The sequence below is a fragment of the Amblyomma maculatum genome, chromosome 6 (genome assembly GCF_055883805.1).
Source record: "Amblyomma maculatum isolate TAMU_Amacu chromosome 6, ASM5588380v1, whole genome shotgun sequence".
NCBI lineage: Eukaryota > Metazoa > Arthropoda > Arachnida > Ixodida > Ixodidae > Amblyomma > Amblyomma maculatum.
The window spans coordinates 1,306,548-1,333,535 of record NC_139349.1 but is presented as its reverse complement, the minus strand read 5'-3'; the positions used below and the strand labels follow the sequence as shown (position 1 = coordinate 1,333,535).

Sequence of the window (26,988 nt, the reverse complement as noted above, 5' to 3'; positions counted from 1 at the left end):
ACATTCAATTTAAAGTACAAACATTAAAGCAGTAAGAACGAGACTACAACTAAAGTAATAATAACAACAACAAGCAAAGATTTTAATAGTTTCAGTAAAACCTCACTATATGACAATCCAATAAAAGCAAAAGTTCAGCAAGTCGGCAAAACATACAGACCTGTGCACATACACATAAACACATACACACACTTGTTGGAACACGTTGCGAATCCTTAGCAGGATGTGTGAGACCTGAAGTTGTTCAGTTCAACGCTGAGATTTAGTATTTTCCGTCCAAGAAAGGCGTTGTATTTCTTCAGGTATCGAATCATGTCCGATTGCTTCTCCACAATATCTTCCAGATAGGTGTCATCCCTGCAAGACCAACATCATTTAAATAATTGGCTGTCACTCGCAGTAAACAACTGCATTCTTCACATCTCCTATCCAAACTTTTCAATCTTCAGTTGTAAATTTTACTAGTGACAGCCAGTTACACAGACTTGGATGGGAGCAAAGACATCATCATCAGAAGCTGCCAAGAGCACAACATAACAAATGTCCAAAAGTTAATACTAAATCACTGAAAAAGGGGAAAAAGGAAGTCTATGCATAAATGTGTCAAGGCCCAGTGGCACAAGTGCACGAGGCAGACGGGTGAACAATAGACTCTGGCACAATTAACAATTTCCACTGCCCGTTGCTGCAAGCATGAAGATTCGGTCACACCGAACATGCCCTCAATCATAGTTATGAGCAATGTATACACATAAGGCATAAAAACTTTGATGAACAATGACAGCATCACTCACTGTGGCCCAACACTGACTCGGTACTCATACATTAAATGCAAGCCAAGATTTCGCAACTACTCCTTCAACTGCCGTCAGCCAAGAAAGCTACCAAACACTTCAACAAATCGAGGTTAACATATTTGACTGCCTGCCTGCAGACACGCTGCGATTGCTATTTCAGTTTTTTTCTTTTATCTATAACTGTGCAGCTATAAATGCAATGTGATTAGCTTTTCTATTCTCTTTCTTTCTACTCCTTTTATACCTCAGAAGTACAGCCCAACCTCCTTGCCACCTGTGCTTCTTGATTGCTTTCGATCTGGACCTCTGAGCTCACAAAAAGCTACTCTATTAATCGGGAAAGAGGGTACGCACAACAAGGCTCAGGTGTTCAAGACAGTCTTCTCAGCATTATGCATGTGCCTTTAAGGTGAGGTGATGCTGAGCTTCTGGCATACCACAGGGGGGGAAGCAGAAGTGCAGCAGTTACAGGGTGCGTCTGCGACAGCAGCGGTCAGCTGGCATTTCTCAAAGGAGTTCCCACAGGAATACAAAATCTGGCCTACAATAGTTCACTTATATATAATACCCCCAGGGCACATATGTATGTTAAGAGAGGGAAGGGACAGATACAGGATAGTATACAATGCAAAGGCAGATGGTTGAGAGAACGAACTTGTACAAATCTCTGTAAAACAAGTTTACTGCAGAAGTTAGCACGTGAAGAAAAATAAAACAAAAAAGCTGGACCACAGCCCTCCACAAAGGAACTCCAATGAAAGTGCCAAGCTGGTTATGAAGGTCATTTAATTTCAGTAACCAAAGAAGGTGCGAAGGAGTTGCTAATAACGATACTGCATCCCGCACACCTGTACAATTTTGGGAGCTCCTGAATTTGTGACTTTTTATTTGGCTTCTGCACACGCTGAGGTTATCAGACAAATCTCGGTACTTCCATCGTTTTATTAGGGAAGGTAATGGCCAGAAGGTTAAATATAAGTTGATATATATCTTGCTAATGTGACACATCCTGAACTGTATTTTGTGAGAATATTATACCCCAACCTCAGAGCTATCAGCATAGAGTACCAACTGTGGCTATCCCTCCAAAAAGTAACGAACGAACGAGCGGCCGGCCGGACGGACGGACGAACGAATGATAGGAACAGGGATAATAAAGAGTGTCATGTTTATGCTCTCAAAGGCTTGGTTCTGGACTTCGGCTGGTATACCAACCGCAAGTACTTTTTATCCAACATAAAGGTGTCCTTTGAGGGACATTGCCAGGATATGGCTAGTCAGGTTAGACCGACACGTTGGTATCATAATAGCAAACATGTAATTTCCATAAAGAATAATGCTTTTATAACACAGGAACTTGCATAAAAGCAAAGTAGCCCTGGCACCATCACTGGCAGATTCCCACAGCTGCCATGAGAAACGTAAATATGACACCTCTCAAGGAACGCTATTTTGCCGCAAGGCGGCAGGGCGAAATCTACTCCAATTCCTGTCCTCTTATAAACCACGGGAAGCAATTCAACAATGTAGAAACTGTAATGAAGCAGAGTCAATCACAAGGATTACCTGCAATCATACTTGCTGCATAGTTAGTGAAGTTAGTGACGAGGCAACTGACAGCACAGGGTGCCATTCAACAAACAATTTGGGCCCAATTTTTTTTACTCAGGTGAGGTGCTGAATGAAATAAGTTCAGTTTGACTGTTGCACACGTGACTTTGAAGGCCCCTTCATGTCTCCAAGCGCACTTCACTGCCACACACAATGCACCAAAAGCCACACATTAGCATCACTGTTCCTGAATGCACACGTGCGGAAGTGCTATCAGCAGTTTGTGCTGCAGTCTGTGGCTGAGCTTGATAACTTCATCTACTGAAGCCTATTTCTACCGTGCACGCGCATTGCAACGAGACACAGGTGCATGCGATGCAGTGGAGAGCTCTTCTGATTGGTTGAACTGCAAAGACATCATAAAATGACATCAAAGCAATTCATTTTATGTGGGTGCATTGAACACGGAAAGGTTCGAAGACATTTATCAGTGAAGTTCTCAGCTATGCAGCCATCTATCCAAGCAGTAAAAACACTGGCAGTGATCGTGGATAATAATCCATCTATCTGTCTTGCTTAGTTGGATATTTTCTTTGAGTGCCCCTATAAGACCAAAAAAAAAAAAAAAAGGCATCTTTCTTTACTGAATGCGCCCAAATAGTAGGCATGCAAGCACACGTCCTAAAAGCTCACAATCTTGCCAGCTTCAACTATTTAACTTCTGAGGTTTGCTTGTATAAAGGCACACAACCCCAGGCACAGCAGTATAAAGCTAATCGCCCACAGATACTAGCGATATTACTACAGTTATTACAGAGCCTCACATTTTAGCAAATTTCCAGTTTGGCCAACAAAGACAAAGTCGAGGAATACACCATGTTTTTGGTTGAGGCTACAAAAAAGGAGTGTTCTTTAGTCTTTTGTTTTGCTGACACTACACACACGTGCTACCTGGTGTACAGTCAGGCCGGAATGTACTGTGAACAATGTGGGCGTCTAATTAGATCCCTCCGCGTCCGGTGTTCACATGCAGCCCAAAAGTGGGTCTCTGCGTATCCCGACGCCGTGCGGAGAGGGAGACCCACAGCAGGGTTCGAGCACCGAGCTGAAAGGGGTCCGGTCTGCTCTCGCCGCGCTAGGGCACTCCCACTCCGAGGGAATCAGCGACACTCACGATACAGACATTTAATCGCCGAGGGCTACGGTACAAAAACACTGTGCAGTAATACACCCCTAAGTAACTCTTCCCAGGCGTCCACCTCCTCGTAACGGACCACCGCGGCAGCGCGCCCCGACAACGGTTGGAGAATGCGGACTGGTGCGGCGGGAAAAACCCCGTCGCCGGGCCGTCCAGCAGCGGAGGCCACACGGCAGATATGAGGGAAGGAACAAGCCCGACAAGGCCCGCGAATGTCCGTCGGCACAGGCCTTTGGAATAGCGGAAATGGTCGCTCACGTACCTTGTCGTTGCGGCTGGCCCCCGTTACGCGTGACCCGCGCTCGTCGCCTCCGCATCCCAACTCCCCCGCGCCCCGCAACCCCTGCCTTCAGGACGCAACCCCGTGCCTATGTCACGTTCATGGTGCCCAATGAGAGGGCCGGCACAGAGCGGCACCCCGGAGAGCGCACTGGGCAGCCAGGTAGAGACAAAGTACTGCCGCGCCTCACGGAAGAGGGTTCGCGCGTGTCGCAGGGACAGCACAGGCTGCGCCTGCAGACGCCGCGTAATCCCACATCCCTCTCTCCTTAAATACCCTGGTCGGTCTGGAAAGCCAGCCGACCGTTCGCTGCAAAAAAAACAGTGGGCATTGTGAGGAGACCCCACTGTCAGCCTCAGTTCCATCCCCTCTACCAACGCACAACAACAACAACAACAAAATAATCATAAGAAAATCGAGACCAGGCTATACAAGCGATAACATAACACAAAAATATTATATAAAGACTAATGATCATAAGAAAATCAAGACAAGGCTATAGAAGCGATAACATAACACAAAAATATTATATAAAAACTAAAGGCAGGCATGCTACGAGTCATACGCTACACTACAAAGCGGCAACGTTATGTAAGCAGGACTAATGACACACACGCACAAAACTAACCAGCGTCCGTAATCATGGCGTGAGGTGATGACGCCCCAAATGTCTCATGCACGTCGTAGCCGAGCTAATCCATCCCAAGGCTCGCCCACGCGGCACCAAATGCCACGGATGCCGTGCGTGAAGTGTTCGTTGCTCTTTCCTCTTTTTTTTTTTTTTTTTTTTTTCGGCACACCCTGGTGAGATGACGGGATCCCCGAGGTTCTCGTTTCTTTCGCGCCCTCCTGCCAGGCCTCAGCCTGCCCCCTTCACGCCAGGGGCTTCTTTTAGAGTGCTTGCGTGCCGGTGGGGGGGGGCGAGTCCCACGCAGTCATAAGGCGAGCGGAACAGGCAGTTCAGGCAGCTTGGTGCTCGCGTCATCAGCCCCCCCACGCGAGTGGTTTGTGCTTTGAGTGGAAAGTGGCTTCCGGCCACTTTCGGAGGGTCCATCGTTGTGCGGTCCCGGTCCTGTATCATCCGGGGCGGGTTATCACTCCTAGCGGCCAAGTACCACTTGTGAGCACAGTCTCGGACACCACACACGCACACGCAAGTTCACTCACGCGCACTGCCAATGAAGAAAACAAAACAGATAACAGACATGGATTTTCAACACTTCCGCGAGCGGGAAGGATGCATGCACACAAAAGTTTACTCACGCGCACTGCCAACGAAGAAGACAAAACAGGGTATAGACATAGAGTTTCAACGTGTATACGCGGGCGGGATGGAAATGCGCGCGCTCGCCTCTCTGCGAAAGGTCTTAGAAAAGGTGTATACGCTAGCGGACGCCGAGACGACCGTGTGGGGCATTGTTTAATTCCCGGACAAAGTCCAGACACCCGGAAGCGCTGTCTCTATGGGGTACGGCGCCTCAGGGGGTACCGATGCGACGGCCGAAAGTATTCGGGCCCACCGTCCGTGCTCTGAGACCCGATGCCATTGTGCTCCGGCATCGACTCCTGCGGCCTGCAATGGTAGGCTTTCAAACCGGCTATATGAACGCGGCCGCCGGTGCGTCCCGTTTGAGGTTCCACCAGCTGGTACACAAGGGGAGAAAACCGTTTCTCCACTCTGTAAGGCCCCAACCATTTAGGAGCCAGCGCTGCGGAGAACCCTTTGCTGGCATCACTGAGGGCATGGTTGCGTTTCAGCACGAAGTCACCCGTCTGAAAGCAGATGTTTCGGTGGCTTTTGTCATACTGAGCTTTCTGCTGGGCTCTAGCCGCTCCCAGGCTTTTCCGCGCCCTGCTGAGGGCCTGTGCAAGCCTGGTACGTAGTTGCGCCGCATAGGAAGAGCGCTCCCGTGACGCGTTATCAACCCCTTCCTGGCACCGCGTGACAATGGTCAGCGGGTTACCTAACTCTCTCCCAAACGTGAGAAATGCGGGGGAGAACCCTGTGGAGCGGTTCTCAGCCGTCCGAATCGCGAACGCGAGTTCGTTCAGATGGTCCACCCAGTCTCTCCGACTCCTGGCAAAGGCCGTGAGCATCGTCTTTACCGTGCGGTTGCAGCGTTCTGTCATATTGGACTGGGGGTGATAGGGCGAGGTGGGGCGGTGTTCGATCCGAAGGGATGAACACGTTTCTCGAAACACCCGAGCGGTGAAGTATGACGCGTTGTCCGTAATGAGGCGCTTTGTCTAACACCGCCCGGGCCGTCACTTTGCGAAGTGGAAAAAGCTCCACCCATTTGGTAAAATGGTCGACCACTACCAAGAGGTGCTGAAAGCCCTGCTTACTTCTGGGAAAAGGTCCCATTAAATCACAGGCAGCGTATTGCCACGGCCGCTCACTTTCAATCGGTTGCATCAACCCCGGCGGGCGGCCACCGCGAGATTTCACCGTCTGACAAACGTGGCATGTTCGGCAGTAGCGGAATATGTCTCGCTTCATGACAGGCCAGGTGACAGTGCGGCCAAGGCGTGCAAAGACCTTTGGCTCGTCGTGAGCGTACCGCAAAAGTGCGCACCTCAGACCTTTCGGTACCACCACCTTAAACGGATCAATGGTCTCATCCTCGGCAGCGATATACCTCAGCACAAGCCCATCGGCGTCCAGCAGGAACGAATCTTCAGGGCAACCGGCAAAGCACGCTGGCTGGGGCCCTTTGGCGGCCGTTGCACTATCAGCAACGTTACGGCGCTCTACTCTCTGCATATGACTCACGATCGCCCTACAGAATGGATCGGCCTGCTGGGCCCTCAGGAGCTCTTGCCGGCTGAATATGATAGCGGCATCCCCAATGGAGGAGCGGTCTTCATTGCGATTAGCTGGAGATAAAGCAAAGGCATGGTTCTCCGTCGCGTTGCGGGGCTGGCCTACAGTGCAACACCCCTTAGGCACTCGCGAGGCGGCTTCGCCCTTAAAGAAGGGGATAGCCCGTCCACCTCTCTATGGGCCGTTAATGCTTGACCCACTTACTTTCTCCGTACAGCGCAACTGGCACCCGCGTGCCGCCTCCGGCGCACAGTCACCATCGGTCCCTCCCAGGGGGAAGGCAGCCACCGTGCAGCTCTCTTCACATACTACACCGCCCCCGCCCTCTCTCGTCCCCGAGGGGGAACCCGTATCATTACTTTCACAGCGAACGGCAGACGAGCAAAGCGACTGCGAAGGGAGCTCTCTCTCCCGTCTATTCCCTCGACGCTCACGCTGGGAAGGGGCGCTGCTTCCCCCTGCCGTCGCTCGTCCCCAGCAATAGCGGTGGCGAGCAGAGGGGCGCGCGAAAGCGCGTCTGCGACGACGTTGGTATTCCCTTTACGGTATTGCACCGAAAAGTGATAGTGTTGCACGAGAAGCGCCCAGCGCGCCAGCCGACCCACAGGTTCGCGAAGGCGCATGAGCCAGCTGAGTGCGCTGTGATCGGTTTGCACCACGAACCTCGTGCCGTCCAGATAGAGATCGAACTTTCGAAGCGCAAACACGATCGCCAAGCACTCCTTTTCAGTGACAGAATAATTCTTCTCCGCGGGGAGTAAAGATCGGCTAGCAAAGGCCAGTGGATGCATGACGCCATCGAACTCCTGGAGGAGGACAGCCCCCAATCCCAAATCACTCGCGTCCGTCTGGACAACAAATTCTCTGGACAGGTCGGGCAACCTAAGCTGCGCCGTCTCGGCAATGGCGCGGGACAAGCCGCGGAACGCTTCCTCTTGTTCAGGGTCCCATTGCCACCCGACTGATTTTCCTAATAGCCTGGTCAGTGGAGCCTGGAGCCTGGCACACAACGGAATGAATGATCGATAAAAATTGACCATTCCCAGAAAGCGGCGAAGGTCACGCACGTCTTTGGGCCTGGGAAAATTTAGAATCGCTTGTAGTTTCTCCGAATTCGGTTCTATGGAACCTCCACCCAGTGTGAATCCCAGTAACTGAATTTGAGTTTGAGCCACCTGTGCTTTCGCTGGGTTAAGGGTTATGCCCGCTGCCTTGATTCGGCGCAGAATGTCCTCTACGTGATGGGCGTGCTCCTCGAACGTGTGCGAGTATATCACAATGTCATCAAGGTAGCACATGGCATGAGACCACTTTGCATCGCCAAGGACCTTGTCCATTAGCCTCTGAAAAGTGGCCGGCGCGTTGCACAATCCGAAAGGCATTCTCGCAAACTGAAATAGGCCTCGATGGGAGGTAAAGGCGGTCTTGGCTTGGTCCTCGGGCTCCATCTGCACCTGCAGGTAGCCCTTGCCGGCGTCAAGCGTTGTGAAATATCGTGACGAACCCAAGTTACTCACAATAGACTCAATGGTGGGCAGCGGATAAGCGTCCTTCCTGGTTACGGCGTTCAATCGACGGTAGTCGACACACAGGCGAACGCTACCATCCTTTTTTGGGACCAGGACAACTGGGGATGCCCAGGGGCTATCGGAACGCCTGACTATACCGGTAGACAGCATCTCATCCAGCACGCCGTCAATAGCCCGTCATTTGCACAGACTAACTAGCCTGGGATTGCTCTTCAGAGGAAGCGCGTCTCCGGTCACAATCCTATGACGCACCCTATCAGTGCAACCTGGCCTTTCGGTGAACAGCTCGGCATAACGACGAAGCACGTCTGACATGCGAGCCTTTTGTTCCCGTTCCAGCCCGGAAGCACCGATCATCAAAGGGTGTAACACCTCACCTCGCGCAGTCGCACGCCCCCGCCTTGTTCCGAGTGCGACCGTCGGTTCCGTCATGGCTGTCGCCCCCTCGCCCACAGTCCCGCACAAAAGAGGCGCCCCCTCCGAAGGGGCCAGAACACGAGTGGGAGGGGGGCTTGCGAAAGGCCTCAGGGGGGACAGCAGTCCGACACGGTAGCCACCGCTTGCAATGTCCACGACTATCCCCGTCCTATGCAGAAAGTCGCGCCCAAGAATGACGGGGACCGTTACCCCAGGGAGGTGAATAAATCGAAAGCGCATCGCTCGGCTCTCCCATCGGATTTTCAACCTCGCCGCACCAGCCGCGCGTACGGTACCGCTGGCAAGGTTAAAAACAACCCGGCATTCTCTCAGGCGAACAGAATGCCGCTGAAGTAGGGCGAAAACATCGTCTCCAAAAAGGGAGGCACTGGCCCCCGTGTCCACAAGTGCTAGCACTTCATGACCCGCGATGGTGACTGTGATGTACGGGGCTGGCATGTCAGAGCGCAGGCCCGCACGGCACACGGAGGGGGCAACCATTATCTCGGTTGAACGTGTGCTCACGCCCGACCCCCGACCCCGTTTCCCTGCTGGATGGGCCGACTTGCGCACTGACGAGAAATATGGCCTAAGCCACCGCACTCAAAACACCGCACCCCGCGCGTATTTCCACTTCTTGGAACGGCCTCGGGCCGGGTGCTCCCCGCTGAGCGGCCTTCCGGTCGTTTGGGGAGTGTCTCTCCCTCCTCCCTGCTCTGTCCCGGGCGGCGATTTTTATCAGAGTGGCAGACCGCAACCGGAGTGCCACTGTTTACACGTCGGTGGAAAGAAAACGGGTCCAGAGCGCGTTCGCTTAGCTGCCATTCTTGGAGGCTCTCCATGCCGACTGCGCACACAGCTTGGGAGGGGGAATAATGACGCGACTGAGAGAAGGACCCCCCCGTCCACGCGCACCGTGGCTCCAACGCTTCTCTGGCAGGCGGTGGAGGGCGATAAGCGCGCATGGCAAGGATGTCGCCTTGCACGCGCTTGGCCTCCGCCGCCAGCTCCCCCATGTCGCTAAACCGACCGCCACGCAAGTAGGCCGCAAAGGTCGGATGCGCCTGTCTAACAACTCTTTCGACGCGCTCCTCGTTTGAGGCGGTCGGCTCCGCAATCTGGAACAGCTCCTCCATCGTTCGCACATATTCCAACAGGGACGCGTCAGGCGCCTGCGTCCGCAACTCTAGCTCTCGCCGCATCCTACGATGGTAATCTACAGGTAAAAACTCCCGACGGAGAGCCTCCCTGAACTCATCAAGCGTCGTTGCGCGATTACCGCAAAGCCTGTACCACTGCGCTGCTCGCTCCGTAAGGGCAACAGGTACAATACGTGCGAGCATATCGCGGTCATCGAGACCTGTCGCTGCCTGGTAATGCGTCAGACTTTCAATGAAATCCGTTACACTGACTGTGTCGGCATAGCCGCGGTACGTTGGGACAGCCACTTTTACTGCCGGGCGCGAGTTCTTGGATGACTCCAGGGAAGCCTGGAGAGCGTTCGACAGCGACCGGATGAGCTTCGTAGCGTCTTGCAGCAACGACGACGCGTCTGGCGCGGCCGCTCCGCCGAGAGTTCCCGCCTCTTGGGTCCTAAGTTGTTCGGGGTCCGTAAGCAGCCGCACCTCTTCCACCCATTCCTGCGGTCCCAGGAGCATCCAAGGCGACTATTTCATGGCTCCACCTGAGCGGGCTCCCAGCTCCCTGCGCGTTGGCACGCCCTTCACGGTGGTCCCTGTTAAAAAGCGGTGTGCTTAGCAGTCTGCCCTCCTCCATCAGGGACTGCAGTCCACCATTATCCGTTGCCAACTCGCGCGAGCCCGAACCGGAAAGAATGGGCGTCGGGGTGGCGCTTTCCGCCTGCTGCCCTACAGCCGCTAGTGCCGTTTGTTGCACCGCTGATTCCCTTCTCCCCGACATTAAAACATCCCCAGTGACGACTGAGCTATCCCATTCAGCGACGTTTGTGAGAAGCGTCAAAGGTGACGCCTCCCGAAAACTGGAGTACATGACGCGGCAAGATAACACCGGTTTTCAGCTCGAGGTGCACAGCAGCAATTGCACAGGCAGTCGCTGCCCCACGTTCGGGCGCCAGAAATGTGGGCGTCTAATTAGATCCCTCCGCGTCCGGCGTTCGCATGCAGCCCAAAAGTGGGTCTCTGCGTATCCCGACGCCGTGCGGAGAGGGAGACCCACCGCAGGGTTTGAGCACCGAGCTGAAAGGGGTCCGGTCTGCTCTCGCCGCGCTAGGGCACTCCCACACCGAGGGAATCAGCGACACTCACGATACAGACATTTAATCGCCGAGGGCTACGGTACAAAAACACTGTGCGGTAATACACCCCTAAGTAACTCTTCCCAGGCGTCCACCTCCTCGTAACGGACCACCGCGGCAGCGCGCCCCGACAACGGTTGGAGAATGCGGACTGGTGCGGCGGGAAAAACCCCGTCGCCGGGCCGTCCAGCAGCGGAGGCCACACGGCAGATATGAGGGAAGGAACCAGCCCGACAAGGCCCGCGAATGTCCGTCGGCACAGGCCTTTGGAATAGCGGAAATGGTCGCTCACGTACCTTGTCGTTGCGGCTGGCCCCCGTTACGCGTGACCCGCGCTCGTCGCCTCCGCATCCCAACTCCCCCGCGCCCCGCAACCCCTGCCTTCAGGACGCAACCCCGTGCCTACGTCACGTTCATGGTGCCCAATGAGAGGGCCGGCACAGAGCGGCACCCCGGAGAGCGCACTGGGCAGCCGGGTAGAGACAAAGTACTGCCGCGCCTCACGGAAGAGGGTTCGCGTGTGTCGCAGGGACAGCACAGGCTGCGCCTGCAGACGCCGCGTAATCCCACAACAAGAACATCTCGCACTCCTCAAACTTCCAGCGAGATAGTATTACAGTGCAGTCCACTTATAACGATATTGAGAAAACCTGAAAATTCAATCGTTATAACCGATTATCGTTATATCTGGACCGGCGGAAAAAAGAGAGGAAAAAAAAGGCACTCCCACGTATTTTCCCATGCTGTAGGCTTGCCTAATTACTAGCGATGAGTAAATTGGGTTTAACAATTCTAATCATGGTAAAGAGCACTAAAGACCTTATTACAGTATACATCAGTAGCCATAAAGTAACTTAGGCATACTTATAGAAGTCGGTAATTCGCGCTCGCTTGAGCAGCAGCTGAAGCTTGACAATCGCTGTGAGCATCACTTGTGTGTACGCTGGCGGCAGTCCTTTTTGTGCGCACGAAACCGATTAGCGGCTGGATGAACTGAAGGACAGCCCCAGCCTTGATGATCATTAAAATCGTAAAGTGCGAATGTCCGTATTTTTTCACAAGGCTTCCAACCTTGAAACCCTGCCAAAAATCCCAATGAATTTGCCATTTCATCTCGTGAGCTATCGCGCCGTCCGTCTATGTGGTCGTCGCTAGAGTCCCTAGAAGTATTTGCTAGTCTGCCGTCCGACCGGGGTTCCCTATGGAACCGGTCGGCCGCTTCTCGGATGAAAGCGCAGGGCGCGCTGCACGCCTTCGGAGCATGGTCGCGTGGTGTAGCTTGTGCCGTACTGCGCGTCTGCGCCCTGCTGAACCGCTGGTGCCATGGCAACGCTCGTGCACCACGTGCACTTCTTCGCGCTCGCGAGTCGGAATCCGCGAAAGTTAGCAAGCATGTGTGTTGGTGCTCCTTTTTTATGGATGTGTGATCGCGTCATGTCCACACAACGGGACAAGCGTGACAGCACGTGTTTCGAACCCTACCGCCTTCTAGAAACTGACGCTAACACACAAATAATATATGCCAAGTATGGCTCCCTTAGTGGCCTGGTAAGAGCAATTTGATTTCAGTGATGATCTGTGCAAACACTAAAGATTCTGCCTACTCCACATTACCTCCATCCATGGCCATGAGCCGTCCTATTCAATAAAGGACTTCAACTCTTGGATGTAAGGGCGGGTAGCGCGCGAGTTGGAATCCACGGAAGTTAGCAGGCATGTGTGTTGGTGCTCTTTTTTTATGGATGTATGATCGTGTCATGTCCATACAACGGGGCAAGCGTGATAGCACGTGTTTCGAACCCTACCGCCTTCTAGAAACTGATGCTAACACACAAATAATATATGCCAAGTATGGCTCCCTTAGTGGCCTGGTCAGAGCAATTTGATTTGAGTGATGATCTGTGCAAACACTAAAGATTCTGCCTACTCCACGTTACCTCCATCCATGGCCATGAGCCGTCCTATTCAATAAAGGACTTTCAACTCTTGGGTGCAAGAGCGGGTAGTGCTCGTTCAAGGTGAAATGCTCTTTCTTAGGACACCGAAAGACGCAGAGAAGAGGCAAGAGTGGGAGCGCACCATCAAGCGCGGCGACAGAGTGCTCGACGAAGGTAGTGTCGTTTGTGAGCGACACTTTAAACCCTAGCTGTTTTATTGAGAAGACTGTGATTCAGGGAAAGGTTAATTGAGATTCCCCGGGATATTACCTCACGAAGGATGCCGTCCAGATAGTGTTTCCTGACGTTCCAAAATACTTGCCGAAACCCCTGCCTCAAAAGAAAAATGAGCGCAACTTATTGTGCGAGCAAAAACAGTCAGCAGGGAGGCCTGCAGAGAAAAAGAAGTGCATTGATTCCGAAGCACCAGTGTGTTGATTAAAGAATACAGTGACGGTGGATCGTACGTATGAAGCGAGTCTACTTCAAGAATGCAGAAAGCTGCAGTCACCACCACCGCGTAGACAAATGTTGATCTTTCTGATGATGAGCAAGTAACATTCGCACATGCCACTCAAGCGAGGACGGGTCTCCGGAAGCAACCTACGTAAGCCGGCGAGTTCTGCTCCATCGCAGTTATACAGATGAAGCTGCCATGAATGCTGCAGTGTACATTCAAGCAAAGAAAGGGAAGGAGATAGCAGCTGTCAAGTAAACAGAAGAGATAATTACTTCTTCAGGACATTGCAAAACTCAGTTTGTGTCCTGGCTGTGGATTGAAGCCCATGCATGACCAAGACCTTTCCCTCCTCTAATGGGCGTTACTTTGCGATGAATTGTACCATTCTTTCTGATGCAGTACGCATACATAGCCTACAAATACTTGCGAAAGTTAACTCGGAACACCCTGTCAAGGAGAAAAGGATCAAGTCTGGCAGTGTAAAGAATAAAAGACTTCCAAGTCTCGAGCAGGTTGTCGTATGAAAGACAATTGGTGACAAAGTTGGTAAAAGGTTTATGAAATGAAAAATGAAAATGAACACCTTTCAAGGACAGAGTTTGAAAGAAGAGTTAGTGGCCTCCCCCTCAAGCAGCAGCTGGCTGTTAAAACATGTTTTGAGGCTGCAAAACGCAATTCAAGAAAAGAGGTGACATACTCAAGTGGCTACACGGCTTCCTAAGCACCATGCGATTTGCAGGGCTCGGGTTTCCATCTTGTGTGTTTTAATTGTGCATGCATCCGAAAGCTTCCAGTTCTACTTACGTGTTATAACTTAACCGCCCAAGAAGTTGAGATGAAATTATAGTGTGAACGAAAACGCCGGCGACAGCGCTCTGTTTCTCGCACATATGGTCCTCTGAGACTAGAATGTGCGTTAGTATAGTCCTTCATGCAAGCGCAATTGTTTATACAAAATCTTCAGAAGATATTATTACAATACGGCACCGCGGTAGTATTCAGTGAGGATAATAGGGTATAAAAATTGGTTTTGTTTCTCCATCGGTTCCGGGGCACACACGCAAAACTTCGATCATGACAAAAAAAAAATTGTTTCCGTGGTTATGCCAATAACTAGGGCGCGAATTCAATACTACCACTAAACTGAAATAAAAAACTAAAGAGCGGCATCGCACGTACAAGGCACCAGGCAGTGTGCAGTGAATGCATTCTGAAGAGCACGTCTGCTCCATCAGCAGTGGCGCACTCCGGTTAACCGCAGCGCCACCGCGGCGATCATTCAGCGGCAGCCCCCGCCGCGGCCGGCGGATGAGAGACTAGCAATATTTCTAGGGACCCTATCGTCGCCATCTTCCACGGACGCAGAATCGGTGATGGCGATGACGATATGGTCGCAGCAGCACCCTTTGCGTGGTGGCAATTGCAATGATGATAGTGCTCATTTTATTCCATTTTCGTCGCATATCACCGTTTTCCACATATGTTGAGCTTTCAAGTCATCGTTTTCTAAATATTTTATCTTTTATTGAATATTCAGTCAAATTTTCACGGTATACACTTACCGGGCGGCGCTAAATTTATCGTTGTATCCAATGTACTGCCAATAATCGATCGTTATATGTGGTTTATTTTTACATAGGCGCAAGGGAAAAAATGATAAATCACAAGAATTTGATCGCTATAAGCAATATATCGTTATATCTGATATCGTTATAAGTGGACTGCACTGTATTGCTTTACGGCTGGTTTGTGAATACATACTTCAGTAGGCAATGTACCCTCAAAGATAACTGACAGTATTTGTCGACTACAGTTGAAAGTATGCAGGTGTAAATCATACTGTTTCACTTGCTTGCATTTCACTTCAGTGTGACTACTAATACAGTTAGCGCTGCACCATTTCCTGTTCTACTTATTCGTCTTGTTCTGCTTGCTGTCACAGAACCAAGCATGTCACACGAACTAGTCGGGCAGTTCCTGAAGCATTGCGTAGCTCGTTTAAGTAAATGATACAAAGTCTGGCTAAGTCTGCGCGTACAGTGGACACAGCACCAGTGTGGTACTTACCGAAAGCCCAGATCACCAACAGAGGACTGAGAGTGCATGAAACTGAGGAGAAGCTCATCATGCTGTACGTCCAACCTGTACTTGTTCTTGTGGAAATTCACTGTCATCACTGTAAAAAAGAGCGCAGCAGGTAACTAAAATTAGAAAGCACTTATGCTTGAATTGGTGCCGGAACTTACAGCATTTTGACCTGACACTTTTGAAAACAGAAGGCAGAGAAAAGACTTGCATTAAGTCAAACTGCACACACTGGCAAAAAAGAATACAAATTAACTGACTTTTCCAGCCCTTAATTTCAAGCCCTCGGCTGCATTTGCAAAACGCAAGTTTTGCTACCTCAATGTTTCATAACAAATACTTAAAAAAAATACTTGCTTGAAGCAACGAGAAAATAGACATCAAAGACAAATGCACAGACAAGTATGGCAGGGAAATGAATAACACAGCTTAGCTTGATGCTGCTAATGTGCAAAACAAATACTTAAAAAAAATACTTGCTTGAAGCAACGAGAAGCTAGACATCAAAGACAAATGCACAGACAAGTATGGCAGGGAAATGAATAACACAGCTTAGCCTGATGCTGCTAACGTGCACCAGCTCACGAGCGGACTCTACCTGATGCAGTTTACAGATGGCATTAAATAGTCTGATGAGACGGGACTTACTCGAACATTTTAAATGATCGAAGCAAATAATAGTGAATTCAACTCTGTTTCGAAGCGAATATCAGTAGTTGAAAATTGCACAAACATTTGGAAAGTATTTCAATGTTCGAGAATAAAATAAAATAAGCTGTTCAAAGAAGCAGTCTATGGTCTGACTCTTCCACGCGATCACACCGTGGCAATTGTGTGCTGTTGACATGCTTGGTACATAAAGCACGCCAGCCGCATCTGCAAACTTGGCCTTCAACGACTGTACCGTTGGGCGTGTCGCCGACGAGCGTTTGTGATAAGAGATAAGCCCAGATGCGAAAGTGAAAAGCTGCAATGGGAACAGCGATGCAAAAGACAAGTGACAAAGAAAGATACGAATGCACGATGAATAAACTGTCCAGGCAAGCAGTTTGTCAGCATCGGTTTTGTAGTTGTGATGCTGCTGGAAATTAACTTCAAAGTCAGCAATACTTACTAGTAAGTTTACACCTTTCAATGGCTAAAGTTAGATTAAACGTGAAACATCTTAAAGGTACGGCGATGAGAAAGCCGGGAGAGTGAAGCATTTCATCACGGTTGTGCAGTCTTCGATTTTGAGAGCATCGCCATTTACTTGTGCTTCGATCATAGATTATAACCCTGCCACACTTCTCCACTACCTTTACATATGTTTAGATGAAAGGACTAACATCTAAGGAGTTCCATTAGTTAAACCAAGATAGGCCGCCCACGCCTTTGTGCGTTGGCGCATTGGGTTGTACAAGAGGGTATTTTCACATCTCGCGCTTCGTGCTGACGACGCAATCAACATGATTTCATTGTCACCAGTACCATGATGCGCAATGTTTAAGGATTTGTCTGTACAAGAACTCATCCCAAGAATCACGAATACTGCAGTCTTCGGTTAGTGTGCGGCAACGTTATAACACGTGCTCCTTCCGACACGTGCTCAAGAGCCTTTGCTTCCTCTGGCAATGGTACAAATGCTTGATCATGTATGCGCAGTGCGGTTACATGACCAATAGACCTATCCCACCAGCCAGTTTCACGACGGCACCGCTGTAGCGGTGCATGCTGGTACATGTAGTCAATCGGCCGCTCCAGGCGCCCAGAGAGCCTGCGCGCCGTGCTTTCGAACGATTTTTAGCTCGTGTGAATGCCGGAGTGGATTGGGAAAATTCACCTGTCTCGTTTCTGGGCGCTATAACAGCACATGGCACATATATTACTCTAGTTTATACAGCTCGTTCGGCCGAAAAGCCGTCGGCGTTGTTGTAGTAGTCGAAGTAATAGTTCTCAGCACCGCATGTCGGAAATAAGGAGGGCTGCGTAAAAAACCGTATCATGGTCATTTGTCCTACTGATTGATAACTGATTCGTGTTTGACAGACAACGAGCTAATGGAATCAATGTGATTAATTGATTAAATAAGGAAATAAAAAAAATGGAAAATGGGTGGTTCAATATTCTCAAACGCTCAGAATGAAAAGCCAGCTTTATCATGCCAACTTAGAAGGTTCAGAATAATTTGCCACATATTAGTTGAAATAATTGAAAAACAAAAACTTTTGTGTCCTATTACCTGAATGAATAGCCAGTGCTAGATGGTGCTGTTTACGAAAATTTAGAATATGTAACTCAATTGAAAAAGCAAAAATTAGAAAAATGGGGCCTCAAAGGTGTCAAAATTATTTGTCACAATGAAAATCCAATGCTTAATTATGTGAATTAAGAAAATTTAGTTGTAATTAATCTAATAAGAATTGAAAAAGTGAGAAATTAAAAAAAAAAACGGGGTTTGAAGGTGCTTATTTCCGAGACCAAAAAGCCAATGCTTGATTGGAAGGAAGATAATTTAGAGTGTGTAATTGATCAATTAGGTTATTGAAATATTTAATAAATGAGGAATTAGAAAAAGGGGTTTAATGGTGTCAAAATGCTCGGAATGGAAAACCAACGCGTGATGATATTAATTAAGAAAATTTAAAGTGTGTAATTGGTCAATTGATTGAAATAATTGAAAAAGTAAGAAATTTGAAAAAGGGGGTCAAAGGTGTCGAAATGACCAGGATGAAAAGTCAACGCTAGAAGGTGTTCAAGCATTGAACAAATAACAATTGAAATAATTGAAAATATAGTGTTATCAGATAAGGCAGTTCAAAGATGTCAAAATCAGTTTGACTTCGTTAAATGCACTTTTCCTTATTATACAATCACTGAAATTTTTTGTTTGTCAATAATGCACTTTAATTTTTTCATTATCATCATGCATTTACCTTCCATTACAAGTATTTGACCCCACTTCATAATTTTTAAATTTTTCCTTTATTTGGAATAAATAATTGGTCAGTTCCACCCTCTAAATTTTCTTGAATATTATATCAAGCATTGACTTTTCGTTTTATGCAATTTAGCAACTTTGAACCCTATTTTTCTTTTTTCACTTTTGTGTTATTTCAATTATTTGATCAATTACATACTTTAAATTTTCTTTGTTAGACCATCAAGCATTGGCTTTTCATTGACACCTTTGAAGCTCCTCCTTCCAATTTATCATTTTTTCAATTAGTTCACTTAATTGATCAATTACATAAGCTAAATTTTCTATAGCATTATCATGCATCGGCTTTTCATTCTTAGCATTTTGACACTGTGGAAACTCCCTTTATCCAATTCAATTTTCTTGAATTCATCAATTAATTACAATGATTTCTTTACCTCGCCATTGCCTATCACAACCAGTCAACCATCATTCACCAGAGCCACAAATCACCATGATACGATTTTTTGTACGCAGCCCTCCTTTATTTCCAAAAAGCTCTTCACAACTGAACGAGGCTGCTGATTAAAAAAACAAAAACAAATTTAAGGCACTTAGACCGCTTGTTTTGCATGTAACAGTCACTGTAAATTTGTGAAATAATGAAAACGAATTTTTCTCGGCAGTGAGGTATGGGAAATGTGCCTTGAGTTCCTGGGGAGCAGAGATTGCAATAGTGCAGTTGCATGTACGCGCGCTGACCAGACGACAGCCGACTACAACAAACATGGCGGTGGTGCAACTTCCGGAAAACCGGCGCATGCGCAGATCGGTCGGTGGGATCGGTCTATTGTCATGCCAATGGGGTCGGGAGAAATTGTGGTGGCATGAGTTTCGACACATCCAAAATTTCAGCCGTGGTTATACACTCGCTCTGGGATGTATGAATCAGTGCTACGCAAGTTGGATGTATGAACTGTGTCCAAAATTGCAGTGTCTGAAAAATCTGTCACTGACTTCACATTACATCAGTAGCATATGAAGGGTCATATGGTAAGGGCTTGAGACTATGATGCTCTGTGCACTCTGGTCTGCTTCTGACTCAGTGTTACGAAATGCAAATACGAAAGAATTTACTGTTTTTTTTTCCGTTTTATTTTTCTCTCTCAGGTAGCTTTGGTTCTAAATCCCACAAAACATGTCTACAGGTGTACCCTACTGAGCTCTTACAAATTCTCTTTTTGAACGGCTATAATTGCAGTCGCGAGTATTTGATTTGCTTCAAAAGTCTTGAAACAAAATAGCTGTTAGTGTCATGTTCACTGCAAACACGAAGTTTGACTAATCGCACATGCCTAGTATTGAAACGGTTATGCGACATTTGAATGCTTTTGAAACCATTTCTATTTCATTTTTGTTTTCCCCTGCCCTTGCCTACACACAAAGCACTATATAACATGAGCACCATCTTTAAATATAAAATGGGTATTATTTAGCTTCCATTCACTTCTCTTTAAAAATTCCACTTCAAGCCTGTGTTGTAAAATTGATCAATATGTATCCGAGTTAGAACATTTGCAAGAGAAAAGCTCGTGGCATCACGGGCAACAGCCTCGATTTATCAAAGAGTGAGACCTTAAATATTGCTCTTTTTTTAACACAAGCTAAGACTGCAAAGGAATATTAAAAATAAAATACAGCTTGAATTTGCCGAGAGTGGCATTTTATGGGACTTTTACTAAGATTATAGCCTGTCCATCTCTAGGCTTTAGTGCGCAATTAGGCTTCAGTGCATCATTACGTACACAACTGTTAAGATAAAAATACTGTGTTGGATGCTCTTACCAAGGTACTTGAGCAAGAAGGGAAATGCCACAAGCGCCTCGAGCGTAAGGAGAATTTGCATATAATGGATGGGCTTTAGCGGCGAGCCTGGACAGGCACCTCGGTCGTGGCAGTAGTTGTCGACAAGGACAGCCAGAAGGACGAACATGGTGCTTCCTGGCAGCACGTGAATAACAATGAAAACTGATCACGATGGACGTAAAGACCAAGTGACTGTCACACTCATGATGCATGCCTCAACAGTGTCTTGTAGGAAAAAAAAAAAGATAGATACTGCACCACCAAATCTGACAGGGTAACAACACAAAATAAAGCTCGCGCAGTAACATCTGTAACACTGCGTTATTTAAGCATTTCTTTGTCCACCGTCTATTACCATTACTGTTTGATACAGTAAGCTAGCCAACCTGAGCAACTACTTGTGAATGGTAAGTACAAACTCAGCACTATCCAATGGCCCCACTTGAAAAGCCATTCACACATATAAAAATGAAAACTCAATGGCAACCAGCTGTGATCACAGCATATATAAGTACGCACATACATTTTGTTTGATCCACTATTCTAGAAACCAGCACTGTAAGGCTTGCATGCAATACTTTTTTTCACAACATAACTTCTGTGTCTGCAATGCAGAACTCTCCAGAACAACAACAAAAAACTTCTTTTTAAGCACACATTCATGTACAGCATGCACTTTATATATATACTAGGCTTTTCAGCTCACAATTTCAAAAATTTGTAAATATAGGGCGGTCAAAAGAAACTAAAAAAGTTAATGAAGATACTTTCAGTTACAGCAAACATAGCTTATAGTAAATTTTCTCTAATTATGCAAGTAATTAGGCAAACTTCAGTAACAGACTTTTTAATTTGAACTTCTACTCTATTGCATCGTGTCATGCTTCTTTCTTCTGCCGCGCTCTCTCTAAAGTAACTACTATGCAGTTGGTGATGCCTGTTCTTTTCATTGCAACAAGCAGCAAAGCGAAAGCATACACATGATGATGCCCAAAAACACAGGCAGTTCAAATTGCGTGCCATAGGCAATGTAACACCTCGCCAGCAGGGAGTGCACTTCCACTGAGCTCCCTGCACATCTAATGTGCCTAGTTTCAGCCATGCTTTTGAAAAGTACTCTACATTTTCTCGCTCTGTGGCGCTTTGCAGAACAATTTTTTTCTTGTTTCATAAGCTGATATGGCATTGCCTTGTCTATGACATCAAAACTCCCAATTGGCACTAACCATCTAAGTGGGTTAATCAAAAGTTTATTTTGGTTTGGCTTGTGGGGTTTGACGTCCCAAAGCGACTCAGGCTATGAAAGACGCCGTAGTGGAGGACTCCAGAAATTTCAACCAACTGGTGTTCTTTGCACTGACATCACACAGCACACGGGCACCTTGCTTATCGCCTCCATCAAAGAGCGGCCACCGAGGCTGGGATTCGATTCCGTATCCTTGGGAATAGTAGTCGAGCGCTCTAACCACTGCACCATCCCGGCGGCGAAGAAGTTGAATTTAATTAATTAGCTGCATTATTATAGACGAGATTTACAGTGTAAATTATGTCTGCTGTGACTGAGAGGATGCTTTTGAAAATATTTTTTTTCTGTTTTGAACTCATTTTTAAGAATTGATGAAAGTATTCATTGAAATGCACAGTAAGTAACAAGTGCACAGGAGGACAAGTTATCCATGCTAGCAATGTCTATGCTGGAGATGAAAAAGTAGGAGACAAAGAAAACAGCTTCAAGAGAATCTGTGAGTCCACATTACCAGTGTTAAATTCCAGCACTTATACTAGCAAGCGATCACCAAAAAAAACCCCACCAACCTAGCGTGCAGACAGGGAAATTAAAACTTATTTGACAGTCTCAGACACGTGGCTCAAGCAGGTGTAGCTGCCCCAGCTCCCGGTTAATTGGAGAATAATGGGAGTGGTCTCTGTCCTGGCGCAGGGCTAAGGCAGCAACTGATGATGCTGATGATAGTTACCTTTTGTCCCATGGTCAGCTTAAATGCACGCAGCAATCCATTAAAATTGGGTCCAAACCGAAAGCATGCTTATTCTGGTGCAGCAAAAGTTCCCTCACCAGCTGACATAATGTAGACGTTAGCCCGGCGGAGGCGTTTGGTGAGCTGGTAGAAAGATATGTAGCCGCAGCAGTGCAGGATGCTGTGCTGTCGGTGCAGGTAGCAGTCAATGAGCATCATGGCGGCCCACAGGCAGCAGTGCGTGTATAGGAGAACCGAGTAGGCATCGCCAGGGCCACTGCTGTCAACTATGCTGGGCAGCACAAAGCTCAGCACAACCAACACAACCTGGAACATGCACAGAGGCAGCAAAATGAAGCTAGCCCATGTTCAACGATCACAGCATTCTAGTGACAAAGAAACCACTTCACTGAAGATGGAGCTTTTGTGACGTAGGAATGACTAAAAAATTCTAGGGGACACATTGGACCACTAAACTGCGATGAGGCGAAAGCCTCTATTGTGCAGTGGTCCGAAGCCTTCCACTACGGCACCTCTTTCACTATTTATTTTCACTCCCATCTTCCATCTTTTCCTTACAGCTCGATTGTGGTGTCCATGAAGAATTGTGACAGATACTGTGCCCTTTCTTTCCTGTAAACCAATTTGAAATGCTGCTGATGCCTGCTGTACTGTGTCTGCATGCAGTGTGGTGCGCATTCGAGGTAGCACCAAATGAAAGGCGCCACATGGACACCTGAATCGGACGCCCGGAAAAGTCAGCTTCATATATGCGTGAATTGCCTGGCGACGTCACGACCGGATGTGACGTCATGATGACGTCACATCCGGTTGTGACGTCACGCCACGGCCATTGATGTCACCATGTGATGGCGTCACAGTCATCTCTGTCATTATCATCATCAAAGTGATTATTACTAACTACCACTATTATTATCGGTCACTATCTACCACTGACTTAAGTTCTTCAGTGACAGCTTTAAAGGTAACAGTGGCAGTGGTCTCCATGGCAACCGTGTTGGCATGACGCTAGACAAGGAGAAACTGCCGCCGTGGCTGTCAAGATGACTGACAGCTATAGCATGACCGAATGGACGACAGTATGAGCCATCAGCCAGTACGAGCCTAAAGTACAAGTGCCAGCCACTCACTGTTTCACCGGCCATCACGGCAAACAAACTGTAATAACGTCAATATTTTTTCCTATGCATATCTCTGAAAGTAGACTGCAGCACCACGAGCTGCCTGCTCGTAAATAATAGTCACTAATGCTCTTATCATCATCACCGTGAGTTTTAACGGTTTCAACTTCAAATTTCTCGGCTAAAAATACCTTCTCCTGCCAAAACGAATCTCGGAAGAGCTACAAAAAGCAAAATAATTGAATTTTAATTCGTGGTGTCCTCAAAGGGCCTTCTACTCTTTTTTAAAGTTTATATATACATATATACAATACACAAAAAAAAAATATATATATGTATATAATATACCTCTTAAGAGTACAAAGTCTCGCAGCTCCTAATGCTCATGATCTTAATCCTTTTTATAATTTTTTGGCTCTGGACTAAGGGCCCTCTTATGTTATCTTTGTTTTTGTCTTAATTCAATAAAGTTTATTCACTCACTAACTCACTCAATTGCAGGTGTCACCCCCCACCCATTATTTATTCTCTTTGAAGAGATGTTGAATGAAACCGGGCAAGAACTTTTGTTATCTGAGCAACCTGATGCTATTGTTCAAAATGTACCCAAATCTGTCACATCAGCAGATAAAAGTGTGACAGTTCTGGTGAATCTGACTATTTCCATGACTCACTCAGCTTCTTACAGGCTAAACTTGACTTTTCAATGCAAACCAAGCACAGTCACAAGAATGGAATTACAATTAATGGGTCACTCCTACAGCAATGTTACCAATTTTGTAAAGTTGGCCATTGATGCCAGAAGCATATGTTTGGTTAAGGCAGTGGACACTAAGGCTTTCCTGCCAACATTAAAAATTTCAGCAAATATTTGTGCTACACCACAGGTAGCAGGTTATCAGACTACAGGCTCTAGCAAAATGGTGTCACAAGTGCGTATGAAGTGTAAGGATCGAAATGAATTCCTGCAGGCAGGAATTGCTCCATCCAGTGACGTTTATCCTTTCCTGCAAAAACTTTGTGATCAAACATTGGATATGAAATAAATTAAGGCCAGTTTAAAGCATGCAACCCGTTGTTTTAATCTGACCACAATAATATGGGAAAAAAAAGAAAAGATTGCATACCGGCGTTAAATGCGTACTGAGTCACATCGCTGCTGTCCATAGTTTACATTCATAGTAGCCTACAATCACTGTTATATAATATATATATATATATATATATATATATATATATATATATATATTTTATTTACTTTACAGCAGGATAGTTGCTAACTCCCCAGCTTGACAGCTACCAGTGGTTCCTGTTTGTCCTAAAGGATGTTCAAACAGTGCCCAGATGCAGTATTTTCACACCTTCTGCTGTATTTCAGACAGCACTAGGTAGCAGGACATAGTACTGATGGTGTAAATGAAGAAAGTTGTTCATACTTACAAGACTTAAAGCTTGAAAAATTATAACTCCCGAGGTTGCTACAATCCTGAAAGGCGGTTCAAGGTCCGGTGCAGAGCAAGGGTTGACCAGAGGCGTTGCATCCTTGTACATAAAGCTAACACTGTCAGCTGTAGAAGCCTGCAAGAGGTAGCCAGAAAAGAAAATTAGAGGCTCATCTTTTGATCTCACAAATAGCACTTGGAGAACAGCGAAAAAATTGGCAGCTGACTCAGTGCAATTGCTGACTTGGCCTACCTTGGCCCTCTTCACCTTACGAAGCAATTATTTATAGATATTAAAAAAAAAAAAAGTCTTTTTGATGTACTGATTCATGACATTCATGACATCACACAACTGATTTATATTGCTCATTCATCCCGAGCACCATTTGATGAATTAATGTTCTCATAATGGCATAAGGGCATGAGAGAAGTGCTTGCGCATGTTCCTTCTGCGACGTTTCTCATGTCATAATAAGTTTTTGCAGGTTCCACAACCTCCTCCCTGCTTCAGATCATACAATCGTGCTGAATTGTGGATGCATTGCTTATCAGAAAAATATAAAAAAGTATTTACACCATGCCCACTTTCAAAAGGCACTGTCAACATACATTGATTTTGTATTGTTTTTGTATAGTCCTTGTGAGGAAGCTGCCACAAGGACAATGTTTACTAATAAGCCTGAGTATGCATTACAGTTGGCTTGCCACTATTATACGGACATTAAATGAAAGGGGTTCTAAAGTTGGCCTTAAACATACAGGACTGCTAGTTCCTGATCCGTTTGTAAGCGGGAATGCAACAACAGCTGAAATGCACAACTGGTTTGCGCAGCAAGTAAACTCCCTAAATGTCACACTTCTCTAGCATTGCTCTTTTCATCAGTGGAGTATTCGGCCGTGTCTAGTCGGCTCACTGCCCGATTGTTAACGGCTCCCAACAACTACCGGCTAGTTCAATGCTGCATGCAAAGACAAAAAAATTAAAAAATATATAAAATAACATACCAATAAGTCGTCGCGGTTCGTCAAGTATTCCCATACACCCCTCATGATAAAGGCACATCAGCCGCAACCGTAATTTGAACTTGGCTGGAGCTGATTAAAACCTAGACCTAAAAAAAGGCGCATTCACCTCTGAAATTGCCCCTATAATACCTACAAGCAGGCAAACGATCGACACGCTAGAGGGCTTGAGTCGAACTACTGAACTGATAGGGCCACGGCTGCCTTGCCTTCGGGATACGATAACATTGTAAATTCCTCCGTCGTGCATCGCGACAACTTGGGAAAGCTCTTACACAGGAGATATTTCGATCAGCCAAACGGCGAGTTATTCTGCTTATTGATTCAATGTTAGTAATATAAGAAACACAAGGAGCCGCTGAAAATGAGTCGATCAGTTTTTATGCTTAGGTTTCAGAATCGATATATGCACTGACTGCATGCAGGAACAGTATGACAGTGCATGGGCAAAAACATTTGCGCATCACAAAAAAAGGAAAGAAGAGACCGAGTTTACGGCAGAGTGCTCAGTTGAAAACCAAATGCTGACCGATCGGATATATGCCGCTCCTTCAGAGGCAACAAAACAACAACGCTGAAGCTCGCTCGCAAGCAGGGCACTCAATAGAGTACAAACGTTTACCTCAAATGTCTCGTGGTTTGACAAGCTCACCATGACTGTTTTTTCGATTCTAGTATCGCTCACATCTAAAGTATTATGGAGTGACACTCATAGGAATCGGAGTACCCATCACATCAGCTGAACGACACTTCATCATTGCAGCCGCGACCATAGAGAAAGAGATTGCGATTGCGATGGCGATGGCGATGGCGATATGGTCGTACCCTTTTGAACGGGCGATCACCCAGTGGGATCTGACCAGAAAAAAAAAAACAAAAAAGACACACACACACACAAAAAAAAGGAAAAAGGCGGCGGAGCGGCGGCTACAGCGTTGCCACCATAAGCCTTAGCCTGTAGCGTTTGCCGCTCTATATGGCCACACAATGCAAAAAAAAAAGTTATTTTCTGTTTTCTTGCTTTTTGTGTTCTACATAATTCTCAACATATTTTTATTATAATTTATTTTTAATTAAGCATGTAATATTTTGTACATGATATCTGCAGAAACGAACCGTTCTGTGACGTAAACAAAAGGAGGTTGAGGCATGGTAGACCTTGGTTGAGGCGTTGAGGCAGTTGAGGCGCGTAGATTGAAAAGAAGCGAACCCAACAGTGTTGTTTTGTCTGTCCCTGTAAAATTTAAAAAAAAAACAAAAAAAAAAACGGTAGAAGAACTGCATATG

The 26,988-nt window shown here is 47.0% G+C and overlaps 1 protein-coding gene and 1 long non-coding RNA gene across 4 annotated transcripts in view; one reads left to right on the top strand and one right to left on the bottom strand.

Moving 5' to 3' along the window:
- The window catches only part of LOC146184934 (uncharacterized), a 179,879-nt gene that overhangs the window by 10,859 nt on the left and 142,032 nt on the right, over nucleotides 1-26,988 (top strand). The window lies entirely within an intron of this gene.
- Nucleotides 56-26,488, bottom strand: LOC146184936 (transmembrane protein 192). 3 transcript variants are annotated; one of them, XM_084605909.1, is made up of 6 exons: nucleotides 26,324-26,488; nucleotides 24,677-24,814; nucleotides 22,193-22,421; nucleotides 20,098-20,253; nucleotides 15,336-15,444; nucleotides 56-357 (listed from the first exon to the last, which is right to left on the bottom strand). In XM_084605909.1, exons 1-6 carry the CDS (start codon nucleotides 26,354-26,356, stop codon nucleotides 216-218), a joined length of 807 nt encoding a protein of 268 aa, XP_084462035.1. In that variant the 5' UTR covers nucleotides 26,357-26,488; the 3' UTR covers nucleotides 56-215. The 3 variants fall into 3 exon arrangements, with proteins under 3 accessions (XP_084462035.1, XP_084462034.1, XP_084462036.1); XM_084605908.1 differs by lacking the exon at nucleotides 26,324-26,488 and adding an exon at nucleotides 25,684-25,834; XM_084605910.1 differs by lacking the exons at nucleotides 20,098-20,253; nucleotides 26,324-26,488 and adding an exon at nucleotides 25,684-25,837.

Bases quoted from the DNA above. Each gene is read 5' to 3' on its own strand.
- LOC146184936 (XM_084605908.1), bottom strand. From the start codon at position 25,728: ATGAGGGGTGTATGGGAATACTTGACGAACCGCGACGACTTATTG. The intron at 15,445-20,097 runs GTAAGAGCATCC...TCTTTTTTACAG, and splicing joins CTTCTTGCTCAAGTACCTTG to TGATGACAGTGAATTTCCAC. The intron at 358-15,335 runs GTAAGTACCACA...TTGGTCTTGCAG, and splicing joins GTTGGTGATCTGGGCTTTCG to GGATGACACCTATCTGGAAG.